Genomic DNA, 14,828 nt, shown 5'->3' on the forward strand with positions numbered 1-14,828 from the left:
ACCCTCTTATACATATGGTGTCTCAGCCCTAGTCAGGTTGAGAAGTCGGTTTGTGAACTAAGTTCCAGCTTCTCCACTCTTTGGCCATTGAATAAAGCGTGTGCGGTTCCAGTCTGAGCATCAGTTTTGTTATCGGCTGTGCGAATCCAAGCAGAAAAAGAACCTCCCCGGCAGAGAAAAGGGGTCAAAGGGTCTCACCTCAGCTAGGACCTTGGCACGGGTTCAGACAACAAATTTGTTAACATTGGATTTGATTAGTGGAGGACTGACTAAACGGAGGCCACGATCTGAGAACTAAGGAGGAATGGAGCAGTAGCCAGACATGAGTAGTTGCCTCCAGAGTGGTGTCCAGCTATGTCTCCCCTGCGGTTCATCCACTGCTTCGCCTACTGGGTCATCTTTCTGAAGCGGGGTGGTTTCCATGGCCCCTCTACTGCAAAACTTTCAAGTGCATCTACTGCTTTGAAGTCATACCCTGAAGGCCTGTGTGTGTCATCAAGGGCTTCCTCTCCTTGCTCCTCTACCCAGGCCGGTCCATTGGCTCATAGCATCCCAACCTTGGGCTGCCTGTGTTGTCCCCTGCTGAAGGCCTACTCACCTGCCAAGATCATGTTCAAATATCCCTTGCTCCGTGAAGCCTGTCCTGACCCTTTCCATACAGAACTGACTCGCTCCTCCTCTGTAACTTCACTGTACTGTGTAAATATTTCTGTCCTCAGGCCTATCATCCTTGACCTGCCATATTTGTTTAAACGTTTGTCTCCCCTACTATACTATAGGCTAATTGAAAACAAGGACTTTATCTTTTTTGTTTGTGTAGCCCTGGAGTCAAGCACACTGCATAGCACAGGATAGACATTCAATGAATGTTAGTTAAAATAAGCTGAGGGGGGAAAAAAATTCCTAACTCCATGTCAGAAGGCTCTGATTCTGAAAATAGTGGTTTGGAATAGAGGACCTGTGAGGAGAAGACCTGAATTTATAGGAGCTAGATCTACAGCTAATTTAAAAGTTTTATGATTGTCATTAGCTTTTTTTTCTTAACATTTCCACTGCATTATTAAAGAAATGGTACACATTAAAAGCACTGGCCTTAATGTTTTTGTACTGTTAGGGAAAGTTGCATGATTTGCATTAATAACTTTTCCCTTTGGGCATCATAAAACAATTTACACCATTTAAAATTGCAGTTCTGAATTTACTCCGTGATATCAAAGTTTAATCAGCACAGTCCAAAAGATCCATACAGAGGTAAGATTTAAAAAATCACTCTTGAATTGCACAGAGCAATTGCTCAACCAGCGCCACTGGCTGGAATTCCCTGCACCTTCTGGCACTTGCTTCCTGGTTCCGGGGTTCAGGCCTGTAGGTACTTGGAGTTGCTAAAAGGATAGCCTGAGAGTGGTGGATCAAGAAACAGGGAAAGAATATTCGGACTTCAAAACATCTCACTTCAGACATTCTACTTAAATTAGCTGAGAAAGACATACAATCCTTTCCAGTTTGGGAAAAGGGGATGGAATAAGAGAACCTTCAGCAACTCATTTGGAAAGTCACGGAGGTTCGCGAACCAAGACTAGTGACAGAGGCAGGAGCCGAACTGCAGCCCCTTGACTTATTCCGGTATAAGGATTTACACTGGCAGCTCAGATCCCACCTGTCTGGTTCAGAAGGACACAACATTTGGGCTTTGTGGGCTGTGAGTGGAGACCAAGTCTCCACCTAGTTGCTGTGACATTCCAGGTCCTCCGTTTTCTATAGTTCACTCTAGTTGGTATCGGTCCCACACTTGGGCACATTTAGAAACAAAAGGATTTTCTCCCCTGTCATTAGCCTGCGGCTCTGGACACTGCAGGTAGATTTTCTTCCACAACAGGTAAAATGTTTCAAAAGCTAATGGTGGAAAGGAAACAAAAATACATCGAAAGACACGGGTAAACATGTTTAAGAAATTAAAACAAAATGATCATTTATTGTTTTTAATATGTAGTCAAATATGACAGCAGTATTACACAAATTGCTCCCTTCTCCCCCTTCTAAAAATCCCAGACGTGTTAACTCCAACTGAAAGTGAAAGAAAACATGATTTAATTCTGAAAATTGCAATTGACAGAGAGAACACACATAGCATTTGGTCACCACCAGCTTCCAGACCTTAAAAGATGAATTGTGTCACCATGGCAGTCGATACCCTGGCTTTCTTACAAAATTATTACTAGGAAAAAAACCAAAACAAAACAAGATTCCCCACATACTGTAAGCAGAAGAAATGCAGAAAAACTTGGTTTAAGAAGCTGTGTGAGGAGAACTTTAATGAATTATTGCAATCATAATGATCCCCAAGTAAAAGACAGATGGCAAATTAATAGACTGTAAGGAAATACATTCAAACTTAGATAATTAATCTTACAGTGAAAATAATCAAGAAGCTTGCAGAAGTATGTAGCATCTGAATTTTCGAACTTAGAGGATTCCAGTAAAGGTCTTCTGCTATCAGACACCATCAGTGCAAATTCAGATACAATCGTTTTTACATTTGCAGGTTCAGGTATGTCAAGCATGAGGTCATCATGAAGTATGCGAACATTATTTTACCATGAAAAAATGTGGTCTCCGATGTCTCATTGACATGGCAAAGGAAATAGGAATGATGCCCGGAGGACTGGAGTAAATTCAAAATGCTCAGTTTTCCAAGTATTAAATGAAGTTTTGGAAAACCTCAGCAAAATTAACCTTCACCTGGCAGACGTGTCCTTGATTTGAAGTCCAGGGCTGTGGAAAACAGAAACAAACTCGCAATGTGACGGGCTCACCCACCGTCTTCCCTTTTGTTTGGGGTGACTGGGTGTAGAGGGTCGGATTTTCCCCCCAGTGTTCTCTTTCAGCAGCTCCACAGAGAGCTTTGTGATTCTGACAAAGGCTACAATTATATCCACTTCGAAATGCATTTACAAATATTCTCTGCGCTGGTCCAACTGGCCTGAAACACAGACAGCCCTCCGGGTGCCCGGCTTCTCCTCCTTTCACCCTTCAACGTTTCAATTGACTACAGGCAGAATTACCAGAAACAGTAGTAAATTCCTGGCACTGGAAGTTCCCATGATCCCAGCTGGCATGCAAAAAAAAGGCTGTTTCTTTTTCCCCCTGAAAATAATGTACTTCCCAGGCACTGTCCAAATGCCTCAAATGAGGCAAATGAGAGATTTGTTTTGACCAACCAATGAAAAGACTTCCCCCTTCTGAGCTAGGGCCCTGAGATTTAGTTCTAATAAACACAAAGTGTTTGTGTCTAAAGAAACTTAATTCATTTCCCGAAAATGATTTTAACATTTTTCAGCAAGGGAAGCTCTGATTTCACTTGATGGTATTCTCAGAGCAGCCTGGTGGAAGACATTTCATATGAGTTTTTATTTCCCTGCTAAAACTATAACACTCGAGTATATTTTTGTTCAAACTAGCTTTAAAATGGTTGCTTAGGCATGACCACAAAGTCTAGACAATAGGATGGAGTCTGGGTCCCAAGATGGTTAAACTTCACAGAGATCCAGCTCCGGGTCTACAGATTACAGTACTCTTTCTTATCTTTTCCTCAGGAAAATTATTTATATTTTTTATTGTATTTTATTCCCTGTGTGTGGTTGGCTGTCTCATGGTCTCTGGTATAAGGGATTCAAAGAACATGGTCATGCCTTGTAAGTCAGAGGGGGATAAGCAAAAAGTCTCTTTTTGGTCATTACTTGCACATAAGTAACCCAATTCTCTAGAGCGAAAGCCTTAATGATTTTAGGATTGGAGCCCTAGAAGAGGTACAGGTGGATGATGGCTGAGTTTTAGCTTAAATGAGGGCAACTTTACCTTCTGGATGTCATATGTTTCTTAGCATAACTTACAGGATCTGTGCCCCAGTGTCTCAATGTCTGGACCACTTAAATTTGAGGTGGTCTTCATTGAATATTTATTTGCACATTGCTCTGAAGAAGTTGAAAATTCTGCTTGATAGCATATTTTGATCTTTACTTTTCCCATGAATCATTCCCATCCACCCACTCCTATACCTCTTCCCACATAACAAACGTCTAAAATTAGTTTCATGCTATGTATCTATTTGATAGGCACGAAAGGTTTACAGCTGCATGATTAGTAAGTGATATTTTGGTCATGAATATATATATATATATATTTGTAATGCTAGGGAAGAGCCAGACTTTAAAAAAAAAAAAAAATCAATACTCCAGTGGTAATGAGAGAAGTCACTGAGGTTTTTCAACTGGAATCAAAATGAATATATCACTATCTTTCTGCCAAGGCAAAATTTTTTTACTTTATTCCATTAGGAGAGGCTTTTTTTATTAAAGTAATTCTCAAATGTTAATAAATCGTAGAAATTAGAAAAAGATGAGCACCAGCATATGATTTGCATTAATTTTTTTCCAGCTTTTTATTCTGAATTTAAAGAACATAGACTCTTTCAGTGTGGACAGTATCTGGAAATTAACAAGAATTAACACTGAAAAGCCAATGATGATGAGCTCCATAACTCTGTATGGAGAATCGATTCAAGAATTTAGGCTATTTTACTTGAACAATTATCATCTTACTGCTTTGCAATAATTGGATGGTTTAAAAGGTATGCCAGGCATTAATTAGGCAGATACATTGCAATTTAAGTTGAAATTGGAAGATCAACTTAATCAAAGCCTTAAGTGTTACCGTAGTGTCTGGTATGACAGTGGTAGAGAAGGAATTCACATACACACTTGAGGATCTCCTCGGTTGGAGTTTTCTGATTTCTGTGATGGTCTTGGGAGAGGTCACTCTGGATGTGCTTGTCAATATTTTATAGCCTTGGACTTCCTAATCAAGGCTTTTAGTCCTGTGTGCATATTAGCAACTTGTAGCAAATAATTAAGAATGTTTCCAAAGTCTGGGTTGGTCTTTTAGCAAAGGAGTAGAGGGAGACCTGTATTCCAGTTGGGGGTTTGTTGTTATTTCTAAGATACTCTTAAGGGGTTGTCTTTTATAACTTCACCAAGTTTTCCAATTGGTGCAGCACAGACACAAGTACAAACACAGGGTTATTTATAGGAAATTACAGGAAAGCTGAAATAAGGCACATTAAATCAGCAGGAACTTTGGCTTGACATATTTAGACATTTGGACATTTCCAACTTTTGATTACTTGGGACAGTCAAATTTTTTTCCCAGAGAGAGGCAATAAAAAATCAATATCAGAGATAGAAAACTCAAGAAAAAGAAGAAATAGAAAGCTCATGCAGATATACTTAAAATTAGATGTACCAAACATCAACTTCTATGCACATTTTGAAAGCAGGATGTTGGAGCAAGATCTGTAGACATGTGAAATAACCAAAAGAAAACTCCTCCAAGTCTCTGAGATACTGAAGTTGTATGACACCAAGTCCCCAACTGAAGCAAAAATCATTGCAGCAGCGATTTCAGGGCAAAGTAAAAACACCAAACAGCCTTATCTCTCGCCATGAGAAAGTAAATTCCTAAGTTCCAGAGATAACCAATCTTCTGATTTCTCAATACATTTGTAAAACTGAGAGATGGAGAAATAGACAAAGATGATGTTGGGTTGTGGTTGAACTAGTGACTTTTATAGTCCCTTCTAATTCAAAGAGTTTCTGATGCTGTCTTATTATTAACTAAAAAACCTATCTATAATGAAGATTAAGTGACAAGAGAAAGAGAAACGTTTCTTTTTTCCTCCTGATATATTTTATTCATTAGATAATTCAGTAGTTTTCCCAATCTCACCCCAGAGGATATTTGGCAATGTCTGGAGACATCTTTCGTTTTCACAGCTGGGGTGTGTGTGTGTATGTGAGCTACTGGCATGCAGTCAACAGAAGCCTGTAAGCTGCCAAACGCCCTACAATGCAAGGGACCACTCCCACCAGCCCATCCCCCATCGAGAATTAGGGGGCCCAAAATGTCAACAGTGCTGAGGTTGAGAAAACCTGAGACAGTCTAATGAATGACAAACAACCACACACACCTAAAGTGCAAATGTTTCTTTGATCTACTGGTGCTTCTGGAAGACCTTGAAATGATGATGCTGATAATTCACAAAGCCACAACAGAAATATTAGAGTAAGATAGTGAACTGTTATAACACCTGATCAGGAAGAATTTAAGTGACCTAGAAAGTCCTCCTGGGTCTGGGACAATTTTGGTTGAGCAACTGTTCCTCTTATAAATGAAATTAACACATCCTTTGAAACAGAGCAAACAGCAGAGATGGGCAGTGATGTATCATATTTCAGAAACGTTCCTCAGGCCAACACTTGAGAGTTCCCTATCTAAGTAGAATAGAAATTGGAACTGGAAATTGGATAGAGTAATAGTGATCCTATCAATTTGCAAAGTTGTGTTTGAGGATTTCACCATATTACAATTATCAGTGGACATGCCTGATCTCTTATTGTTTGTATTTATCACTGTATATCACAAGATCTAGCACAGGAACTTGGTTCTGGTAGGTGCTCAACAAATATTTAAGTGAATTGGCTGGTTGAATGAATGAACAAATAAAGAAATGAATCAAAGTGCTCTGTAAAATGTAAAGTGCTCTACAAACACAAGGAAATAGGAGTATATAATATATCATGCCACAGACCTCATAATATTTGCTCAAAAAAGCTTCTTAGGTTCAAATGAATTATGATAATTTAGTAAGAAAACCTGCTATGAAGATTATTAGTTTTCAGGTACATCTGGGGAGAAATGAAACAAAGGCTGTACAATTTTATACGGCACAAGATAGTATTGCTAACTTAGGTGGCCACAGGGAGGAGTGAAAGAAAGGGACATGCAAAACCAAATAAAGACTCTGAAATAGCCAGAACTTGAAATTACTGGTTGTTATAAAATGGTACCATTCTTAAGACAGCCACATGATGGAGGAATATTGGTCCAATGTTCTCTATATAAGAGAGAACAGAGAGTCAGTATAGCAAATACAATTTGCTCTTAGGTAGAGTGTGCCAGCTAAGCTGCTTGGTTGGCCTTAAATGCTGACGAAGGGGTGTAGGCAAAGGGAACTGGAACAAAAACAACCAGTCAGGAGTTTTAAGTTCAAGACCCAGTTCTGACGCTGGGAAAATTACTATATCTCTCTGGGCCTCAATTTTTCTGATCTGTAAATGAAGAGGTCGGATTAGATGACCTCCAGTGATTCTGGCATATAGATGCGGATGCTAAAAGCTGGAGGCTGGGAAAGTAAAAACAAGAGCAATCTTTGGGAATTAATAAAACACATCATAATAAAATATCTAAAAAATGCTGGAAGAAATACAAAGCAAAATAACATTTCATAGGAGGAAGAAGCCTTAACCATAGCATCTATTTTTCAGTTAGTCTTACTTAAATATTAATTTCTTATCATTGGAAGTGTCTTCCACCAAGGCATGGGTTCCAGCAAAACTTTTTTTTTGGCCCTGGGCTATAGACACTAAGGGCATTACCAAATTTATACTCCCTCAGAATGAGGAAAGAACATAAGAATTTTTTTGCCAAAACTAATAAATCATACTAATCTGAGAATATATATTATCTACCTATTAGCAACATTTAAATTTATTTTATTCCTTTCATATAGTGTGCATTTGCAAATTTTTACATTTAAAATTAAGTTCCACATATTTTTATATTTTAATGTGACAGCCCTTTACATTTATGTTACGGGGATAAAACACATATTTGAAATCATTTGTTTGAGGTACTTTCTTCTAAAGAGAAGCCTGCTGGTCAGTTCCTGAGATTCCCTTTGTTGTGAAGAGTAAACTGGGAAATCAGAAGGAACTAGAGAGGCTCAGTGGCTCTGTACAATGAAGAGCTGAGCCAGAGGAAGGATGCACACAGGGACTTTGTTGTGGGAGAGGAGGGATAGTTGAGGCTGATGTCATGCAGAGGAAATATTAAAAGAAAATATTAATATGGGAAAAAAAGAATTTAAGCAGTTCTGTGTGGTTTGAGCGGATTCTCCTTTGGCATTTTCTCAAGAACTGTATTGATTTGATTGTCTTTGAATGCTTTTAGGATTGATGGACTTTTTTCCCTTGGAATACAAATCTGTGCTGGTACTGGACTAACAGATGTGCTTTATATGTATGGGTTCTGTTGACATAAAGTTTTAAAAGTCTATACATTTAGTCAACCTACATAATAATAATCTTTCAAGGAAGACAGGACAAAAATATTTTTATTTTCCAAACTTGCAAATTGAGACTCATGGCGGTTAAAGTGATTTTCCCAGGATAACATAGTGGAGACTCAAAGCTGTGTCAGCTGGGATTCTTTTCATTACTCTACGCTGCCTCTCTGCGAGCAAAAACACTTAGGTAGGCCCAGGAACTGTCAAATCTATTTCTTCTCCTCCTCCTTTTCTTTAAGGGGAGGGTCTTGAAAGGAAAGACCTCTACAGCAGTGCTAGTAGAATTTTCTGCAATGACAGGAGTGTTCTGTGTTGTCCAATATGGTAGCCACGAACCACACGTAACTACTGGGTGCTTGAAATAGGGCTAGTGTGACTGGAGAGCCGAATTTTTATTTTTATTGAATTTTAATCAATTTAAAGCGCTACGCTTGGCGAATGGGTATAATATTGGACAGCACATTCTAGAAGCTCCCTGTGAGAGAGATGAGCAACTGCCCTAGGTATCTCAAACTAAAATAATAATGGGGGATAAATTGTACTTTATTATTCATCTTTAGTTTTCTAGTTGTTAGCATATCTTGAAGTCCAAACCTGTCATAAACAAACCAACACTGTGGTCAAGTGTCGGCTTAAGATATTTTTCTTGACTTTTAGTACCTTTACCTGTTCACTAAATGTTTTCACAAATAATTAAGATGAAATAACTAACTTCCTCTGTAGCACCATTTATATATTTCTCCGGAACATTGTATGTGTTCCTTTGCTATTCTTAATTTGTAAAATTATTTTTATTCTCTCTCTACTATGTTCACAATATATTAAGTAATGTACAGATGCACCCTTTCTAATACATAGTATATGTAAAGTCCAAAGCATCAGAGTTCATTCTGACTTTCCAGAAACTTTGTGTATGTCTGCTCTTCCTTTGCAGTAAATGGGCACAAAGAACAAACCAGAGATACAGAGTAGAATGAAAGTTTCATGCAAAAAAGGGATTCAGCCAGCCTTTCTCCTTACCACTAAAAGATTCATAAACAACAGAAACGTCTTACCACCTTTAACTTCGGGTTTGGTTGGGAAGTTTTTCCACACTTCAGCAGCCTTTTTACTTCTGAAAAGTTTTCCCTATTACTGGGTGCTCTAGTTCATTGAACAATTCAGAGTTTTACGTTATTTTACAGAATTGTCGATGCTTTTGAATCGAAAATGGAAGATGAGCTTCGAAAGGAATAAAGATAACATTACTACTTCAAAGAATTGCAAAAGGAGTTGGATATATATATATATATATATGCACGACTTATATAACTGTCAATCATCCCCTATTGGAAGCCACACCTAACACAAAAGCCAGTGAAAGAAGCATCATCTTATCCTAGAAGGAATCGTCTATGTGTTCCTTATGTCTTTGTAGAGTACCCGTTGCACCAGTTACATTGGCAAGTCATTTGGTTATTGCTAACTGACCAAACCTACTCCACAAGAAATAAGTTGGGTTATTTCCTATAAACTGAACGTAGCTATAGCAGAGAGATTGTCATCACAACCTTCAATCACCTTGCTTGCCAATTTTTTTGCAATTATTATCTAAGCAGGTTAGGAAAAAATTATCACCTTCATCAGGTACTTAAAAATGTAAAGCAAAATATACTTGATGGAAAATGGCATGAGTTTACATCAGACAATTGTGATGATAAAATAGGATACTCTGTTAGCAGACTGATGTCATTCGATGTAGACACGTGTATAGATGCTAAGTGGGTAGTAAAGTGCTGCTTACGAGACATCTCTGCTTCTTGATACCTGAATCTGCAAATGTTGGACACGGTACCCTACAGAAACCAATAGCTTCTTGGCACAAGACGTAAGTTTCATGGGTCGAGATGTTGATGAAATTGTACACACAGTACCTGAATTTAAACTTTAGGAGCTCAGTATATATATTAACCACTTTCCTCCTCCAGGGATGACTTTCCTGTCTTCATTCATGGGGAGGTTTCAAAATCTGGCCTGTGATTATGGGGCAAATGACAGATCCATCTAAGGAGCTTTTTGCATCTGCTTTATTTCACCAGGGAGGGAAGGGGTTGATATGAGTGGGAGAGCGGATCAAATAGGCAGGAAAATGATCGGCACTGCAACTAATTGAACCACTTCCGCTAAGTGACATAAAAATATTCTAATATTAAGGATTATTTTACAACTCTATGGAAGTATGCAGTAATGCATCTCGCATTTGTTTTGTCTTGATGACAAAATGCACTGAGTCACAAGAGCCTGCCTTGTGTTAGTTATAAACAAAAATATATTTATATATATATTTATGTAACTACTATGTGCTTTAAAGAAAATTACTGTATGATTCAGCAGGGTTCTTTCCTTCTTTTTATCGCCAGGGATGTGCTGCCTTGAATGCCTTCTTAGATTGGAATCGACAATGAAATGGGCCTTTCGGACTGAAACGGCAAAAAGTAAAAAGCGAAAACAAAAACCCCATGTGTTTAGAATCCCTTAACATTTTTGTTTCAAAAACAATTAAGGAACTCTTCGGATTGTTTCCTTTTGTTTCCTTCAGCCAAGAGCACCTGTGGCTTCATAGGACTTCACAGTGGGCGGTGGAGGCGATGCTTCTTAAAACAAATCAGATGTTTAACTCTGAGGCAGGGGAACCAGAAGCCTCCTTTGCCTCTCCCTCCTTCCTCACGCTCAGCTAAAAGGCTGCGATTCTGTCACTGCTCATAGAGTGGGCAACCAGAACAAGGAAGAGGGAGGCGGAGTCGGAACCTCCAGGACAGGTAAAAGATTCATCCTGTAAAGTGATGAACTTGTTGGAACAGGTGGGTCTAGACCAGAAAAACAAAACCCTTTAGCCACATGTCTGGTGAAAAGACAGAAAAACCTCTTATTTTGTGTTTGTTTTTGCTCCTGCATCAGCTCCTTTTCTCGGCAAACTGAAATATTCATCATTGCTCTTTTGAGTGAATGGGTTCAGGCTGCGGAACACAGTTACCAGAGAAGAATATTTGAACCAAGGTGTAGATCCCTCGTGAACTAAAGCTTTATTATTTTTTGTCTTGATCCCTTTGCAACCCTGCACCTTAAGCCAACAGCATTGTAATCTTGTCATATTTCTGAGAAGTCCACAGGAGATGTGCTGAGTGAACTATAGAGGTCATTCCACTAGGGAAGTCTATGTTCAGTGGTAACGGGTATCCTCTATAAGTTTTAGGGTTTTTATTTTTTTAACCCTTCCTGGGCTGGGCTTGTCCAGAAATCTCATCTCCTTCTGACTACAGCAGCTTAGGGCTCCTGTGTGTGTGTGTGTGTGTGTGTGTGTGTGTGTGCGCGTGTGCGTGTGTGTGTGTGTGTGTGTGTGTGTGTCTTAAAGGTATAGGCTAATTTTTAGTCTTAACACCTGTAAGCCAGCACTGGTGCTGTTCTGTCCTAGAAATTTTAGCACTGCTCTGATACAATAAAACCTTCTTTCTCTCCAACTGGTTCAACTTCAGCATAGGCAGGATGGCCAGACCCTCTTCGAAACTTCATCGCAGGCCATCTGCTTGGGCGTCTCTAAAACAGAAAATGCAAAATAGTGAACACCAGGGTGATGGTCATATCATAAGAAAAATATATTTGCCAAATATTTTAGATGAACTTCTGATTTAAATTTAGTAACATATTAAATGATCTCATTACTGCCACGGTTGGCATTATACACGCTCAAAGCACGCTCCATTATGGCAATACCAGCACCTCCCAGGTGACAGTCCCTTGGCCATACCTCCCCCCATAGGACTGAGAGCTTCTCAAAGGCATGGTTTATGCCTTATGCATATTTATGTCTAAAAGACTCCATAAGTGTCCAAATATAACTAAGCAAAAGTGAACGGTCATAAAAAACAAGTTTTCTTAATGTATAGCCACTGGCACTTTCTCTTCTCTGGAAGTTAATAATGATATCACTTCATTTCACTTATTAATTCACTCAAAAACTTAAGGCCATAAAATTCTACACAGTTCTTAGAAGTGTGCTTCAAATTTGGTGCTAGACTTCCTAGCAAAACAAAAAACCCCAAAACAAAACAAAACAAAAACTAAAAGATCGATCACATTAATATCTTAAGATTTTATTTATTAAGCTAAGACTTCCCACAGATGACTTTTGTGTTTGAAAATTAACAGATGTCGTGCCCTGAAAACTGAATCCAACATCAGAGGGCGCAGACAATCTCAAACCTATGTAAATAATTGCACATGTAGACACTGGTCCTAAAATACAGGTTATTTGTATTGACACTTCTCCCCAGCACTAGGTCCATCAAACAAACCTTCTGTGATTTACAAATAGAAGTGCTAAAATGAATTATTAAGTTCCAGCAGCAGAAGACACTAACAGGCATTTTGCGGCCACAGTGACACTAGGAACTGTTACTCCAATGATCAGAGTGCTTGCAATTTTGGAGTAAATAAAACAATAAATATTAAAGGAAGTTTATTTCTATCTAAAGCATTTCAATGTGAAAAATGTTAAATATCAGTGTAGATATACAGGCATTTAGCAGCTTTCTAGATTTGCCAATTACATTCCACTGTCATGATTAATGGCTGTAAAAGAGTTTTCACATCAGGTATGAATGACTATTAGCTCTACCTTCTGGAAAAATACCAATCACGGTCATTGCATCCTGCCTACTAATAATATTATGTACTGTCTATATAACATTATGTGGTTAGAATACTTTATATTTATTAGCTGATTAAGTCCCATGATGTAAGTGAAACTCAATTATCTTTACTTTCCAAGAGAAGAAGGTAAAACTGAGAGGGCTAAAGGGCAAAATAGTGTGTCTTTGTTGGAACTAAAAATCATCATCAATGGAAATATACTAATCGTTTCTAGGGAGATGGACCCTGTAATTTATGGTCACTCCTGTTTGTGGGAAAATGCCAATAGGCTCACTCTTTATAACCCCCACTCTGGTTTCAGTTACTTCACAACTGGGCTTCTTAAGGCACAGCTGCCGTTGTCTTTCTCTGAGTGAAGCAGCACCACTAAGTCTGTTCTGAAGCCCGACCTTCCAAGGCCCACCTGGCCTGTGGGTCCAGCAGGCAAGTACAGCCCTGTGAAGCAGCACAAATTTACAACTCAGCACATAAAGACACTGTGTTACAGGTGACCATTAAAAAGGAGTGCGGATTATCATCAAGAAGACAACAGACAGCAGGTGCTAGCTAGGATGTGATGGAATGGGAGGGAATCCTTAGACACTGTAGGTGGGAGTGTAGATTAGTCCAACCACTAGGGAAAACAATAGGGAAGTCCCTCAAAAAATTAAAAATAGATGATCCAGCAATTCCACTTCTGGTATATACCCAAAGGAAATGAAAACAGGAGTTTGAAGAGATAAATGCACTCCCATGTTTATTGCAGCATTATTCACAATAGCCAAGATATGGAAACAACCTGAATGTCCATCAGCGGATGAATGGATAAAGAAGAGGTGGTATATACACAGTGGAATATTATTCTGCCATGAGAAAGGAGGACATCCTGCCATTTGTGACAACATGGATGGACCTTGAGCACATTATGCTAAGCAAGACAAGTCAGAGAGAGACAAGTACTGTATGATATCACTTATGTGTGGAATCTAAAAAAGTCAAACCTAAAAGAGTAACAAAAAGTAAAACAGTGGTTACCAGGGAATGGGGGGTAGGGAGATAAGATTGATGGTATTTAAGGGTATACACTTGTAATGGGTATTAAATAATATTGTACTATAAGTATGTAATGCAATTAATGTCATTACGACAGCACCCATATCATAATATATAAATGTATCAAAGTAACATGCTGTATGCCTTAAATTTACACAACTTCAAATTTATCCAATAAAAAAAATAAAAAGGAGCACCATTAATGAGAATGTTGATGATGATGCTTGTGAAAGTTATATTTTATTAAGCTCTTAACCATATTTCATGCAGTTAGCAGGTAATTTACATACACTATCTCATTTAATGTGTACAACTCAATCATTTACCTTTCGCACAAACCTAAAAAGCTAGCAAATGGCAGATCCAAAATTTAAAATGAGATCTGTCTACTTCCAAAGTTAATTCTCCCCACTATAGAAATTAGTTCTTAAAATTCAGTAGTTTGTGTATAACCTATCTGAGATTTGTGAACATGGCTCTATTTTTATTTCAATCTTAAACTATAACATTACCAACAACTTCAGCATTCTGTTAATAAGTCAGAATTACTAAGTTAATAATTCTCTTAGGTGAAAAGACTGAAGGATTATTGATAATGTTTATCATATTCTTTGTGAACTCATCACAGAGGTTCTCAAAATTGAAAGTACAAAAATATTGGACAATGAAGCTTCCTCTGTTAACACAGCACAGACTTATTTTCTGAATTAACTGCATATCCTTAAAGAAAATTTCTTTTGATTTACCACTACTCATTGTAGAAAAAATAAATACCCCAACACGATTTAAAATCACTAGAGATCCTACTACCCACACATAATTTGGTTCAACTATCAGTGTACATCACTTATATGCATTTCTAGAAACATTAAATCATTGCAAATACTGTTTTATGGACTCCTTTATTTCCAATTAAGAGCACGAAAAA

At 38.3% G+C, this 14,828-nt stretch overlaps 1 protein-coding gene across 3 annotated transcripts in view; it reads right to left on the reverse strand.

Annotated features, from left to right (window-relative positions):
* Positions 1 to 1,943: 1,943 nt before the first annotated feature.
* PLXDC2 (plexin domain containing 2) overlaps positions 1,944 to 14,828 on the reverse strand; it is a 429,167-nt gene continuing 416,282 nt past the window's right edge. For all 3 annotated transcript variants that reach the window (XM_007189858.2, XM_057544055.1, XM_028168446.2), the window contains one exon: positions 1,944 to 11,752. In XM_007189858.2, coding sequence (XP_007189920.2) covers positions 11,636 to 11,752 — 117 coding nt within the window. In that variant the 3' untranslated portion in view covers positions 1,944 to 11,635. The remainder of the gene's footprint in view (positions 11,753 to 14,828) is intronic.

Source organism: Balaenoptera acutorostrata, chromosome 3 (genome assembly GCF_949987535.1).
Source record: "Balaenoptera acutorostrata chromosome 3, mBalAcu1.1, whole genome shotgun sequence".
In the NCBI taxonomy this organism is placed as follows: domain Eukaryota; kingdom Metazoa; phylum Chordata; class Mammalia; order Artiodactyla; family Balaenopteridae; genus Balaenoptera; species Balaenoptera acutorostrata.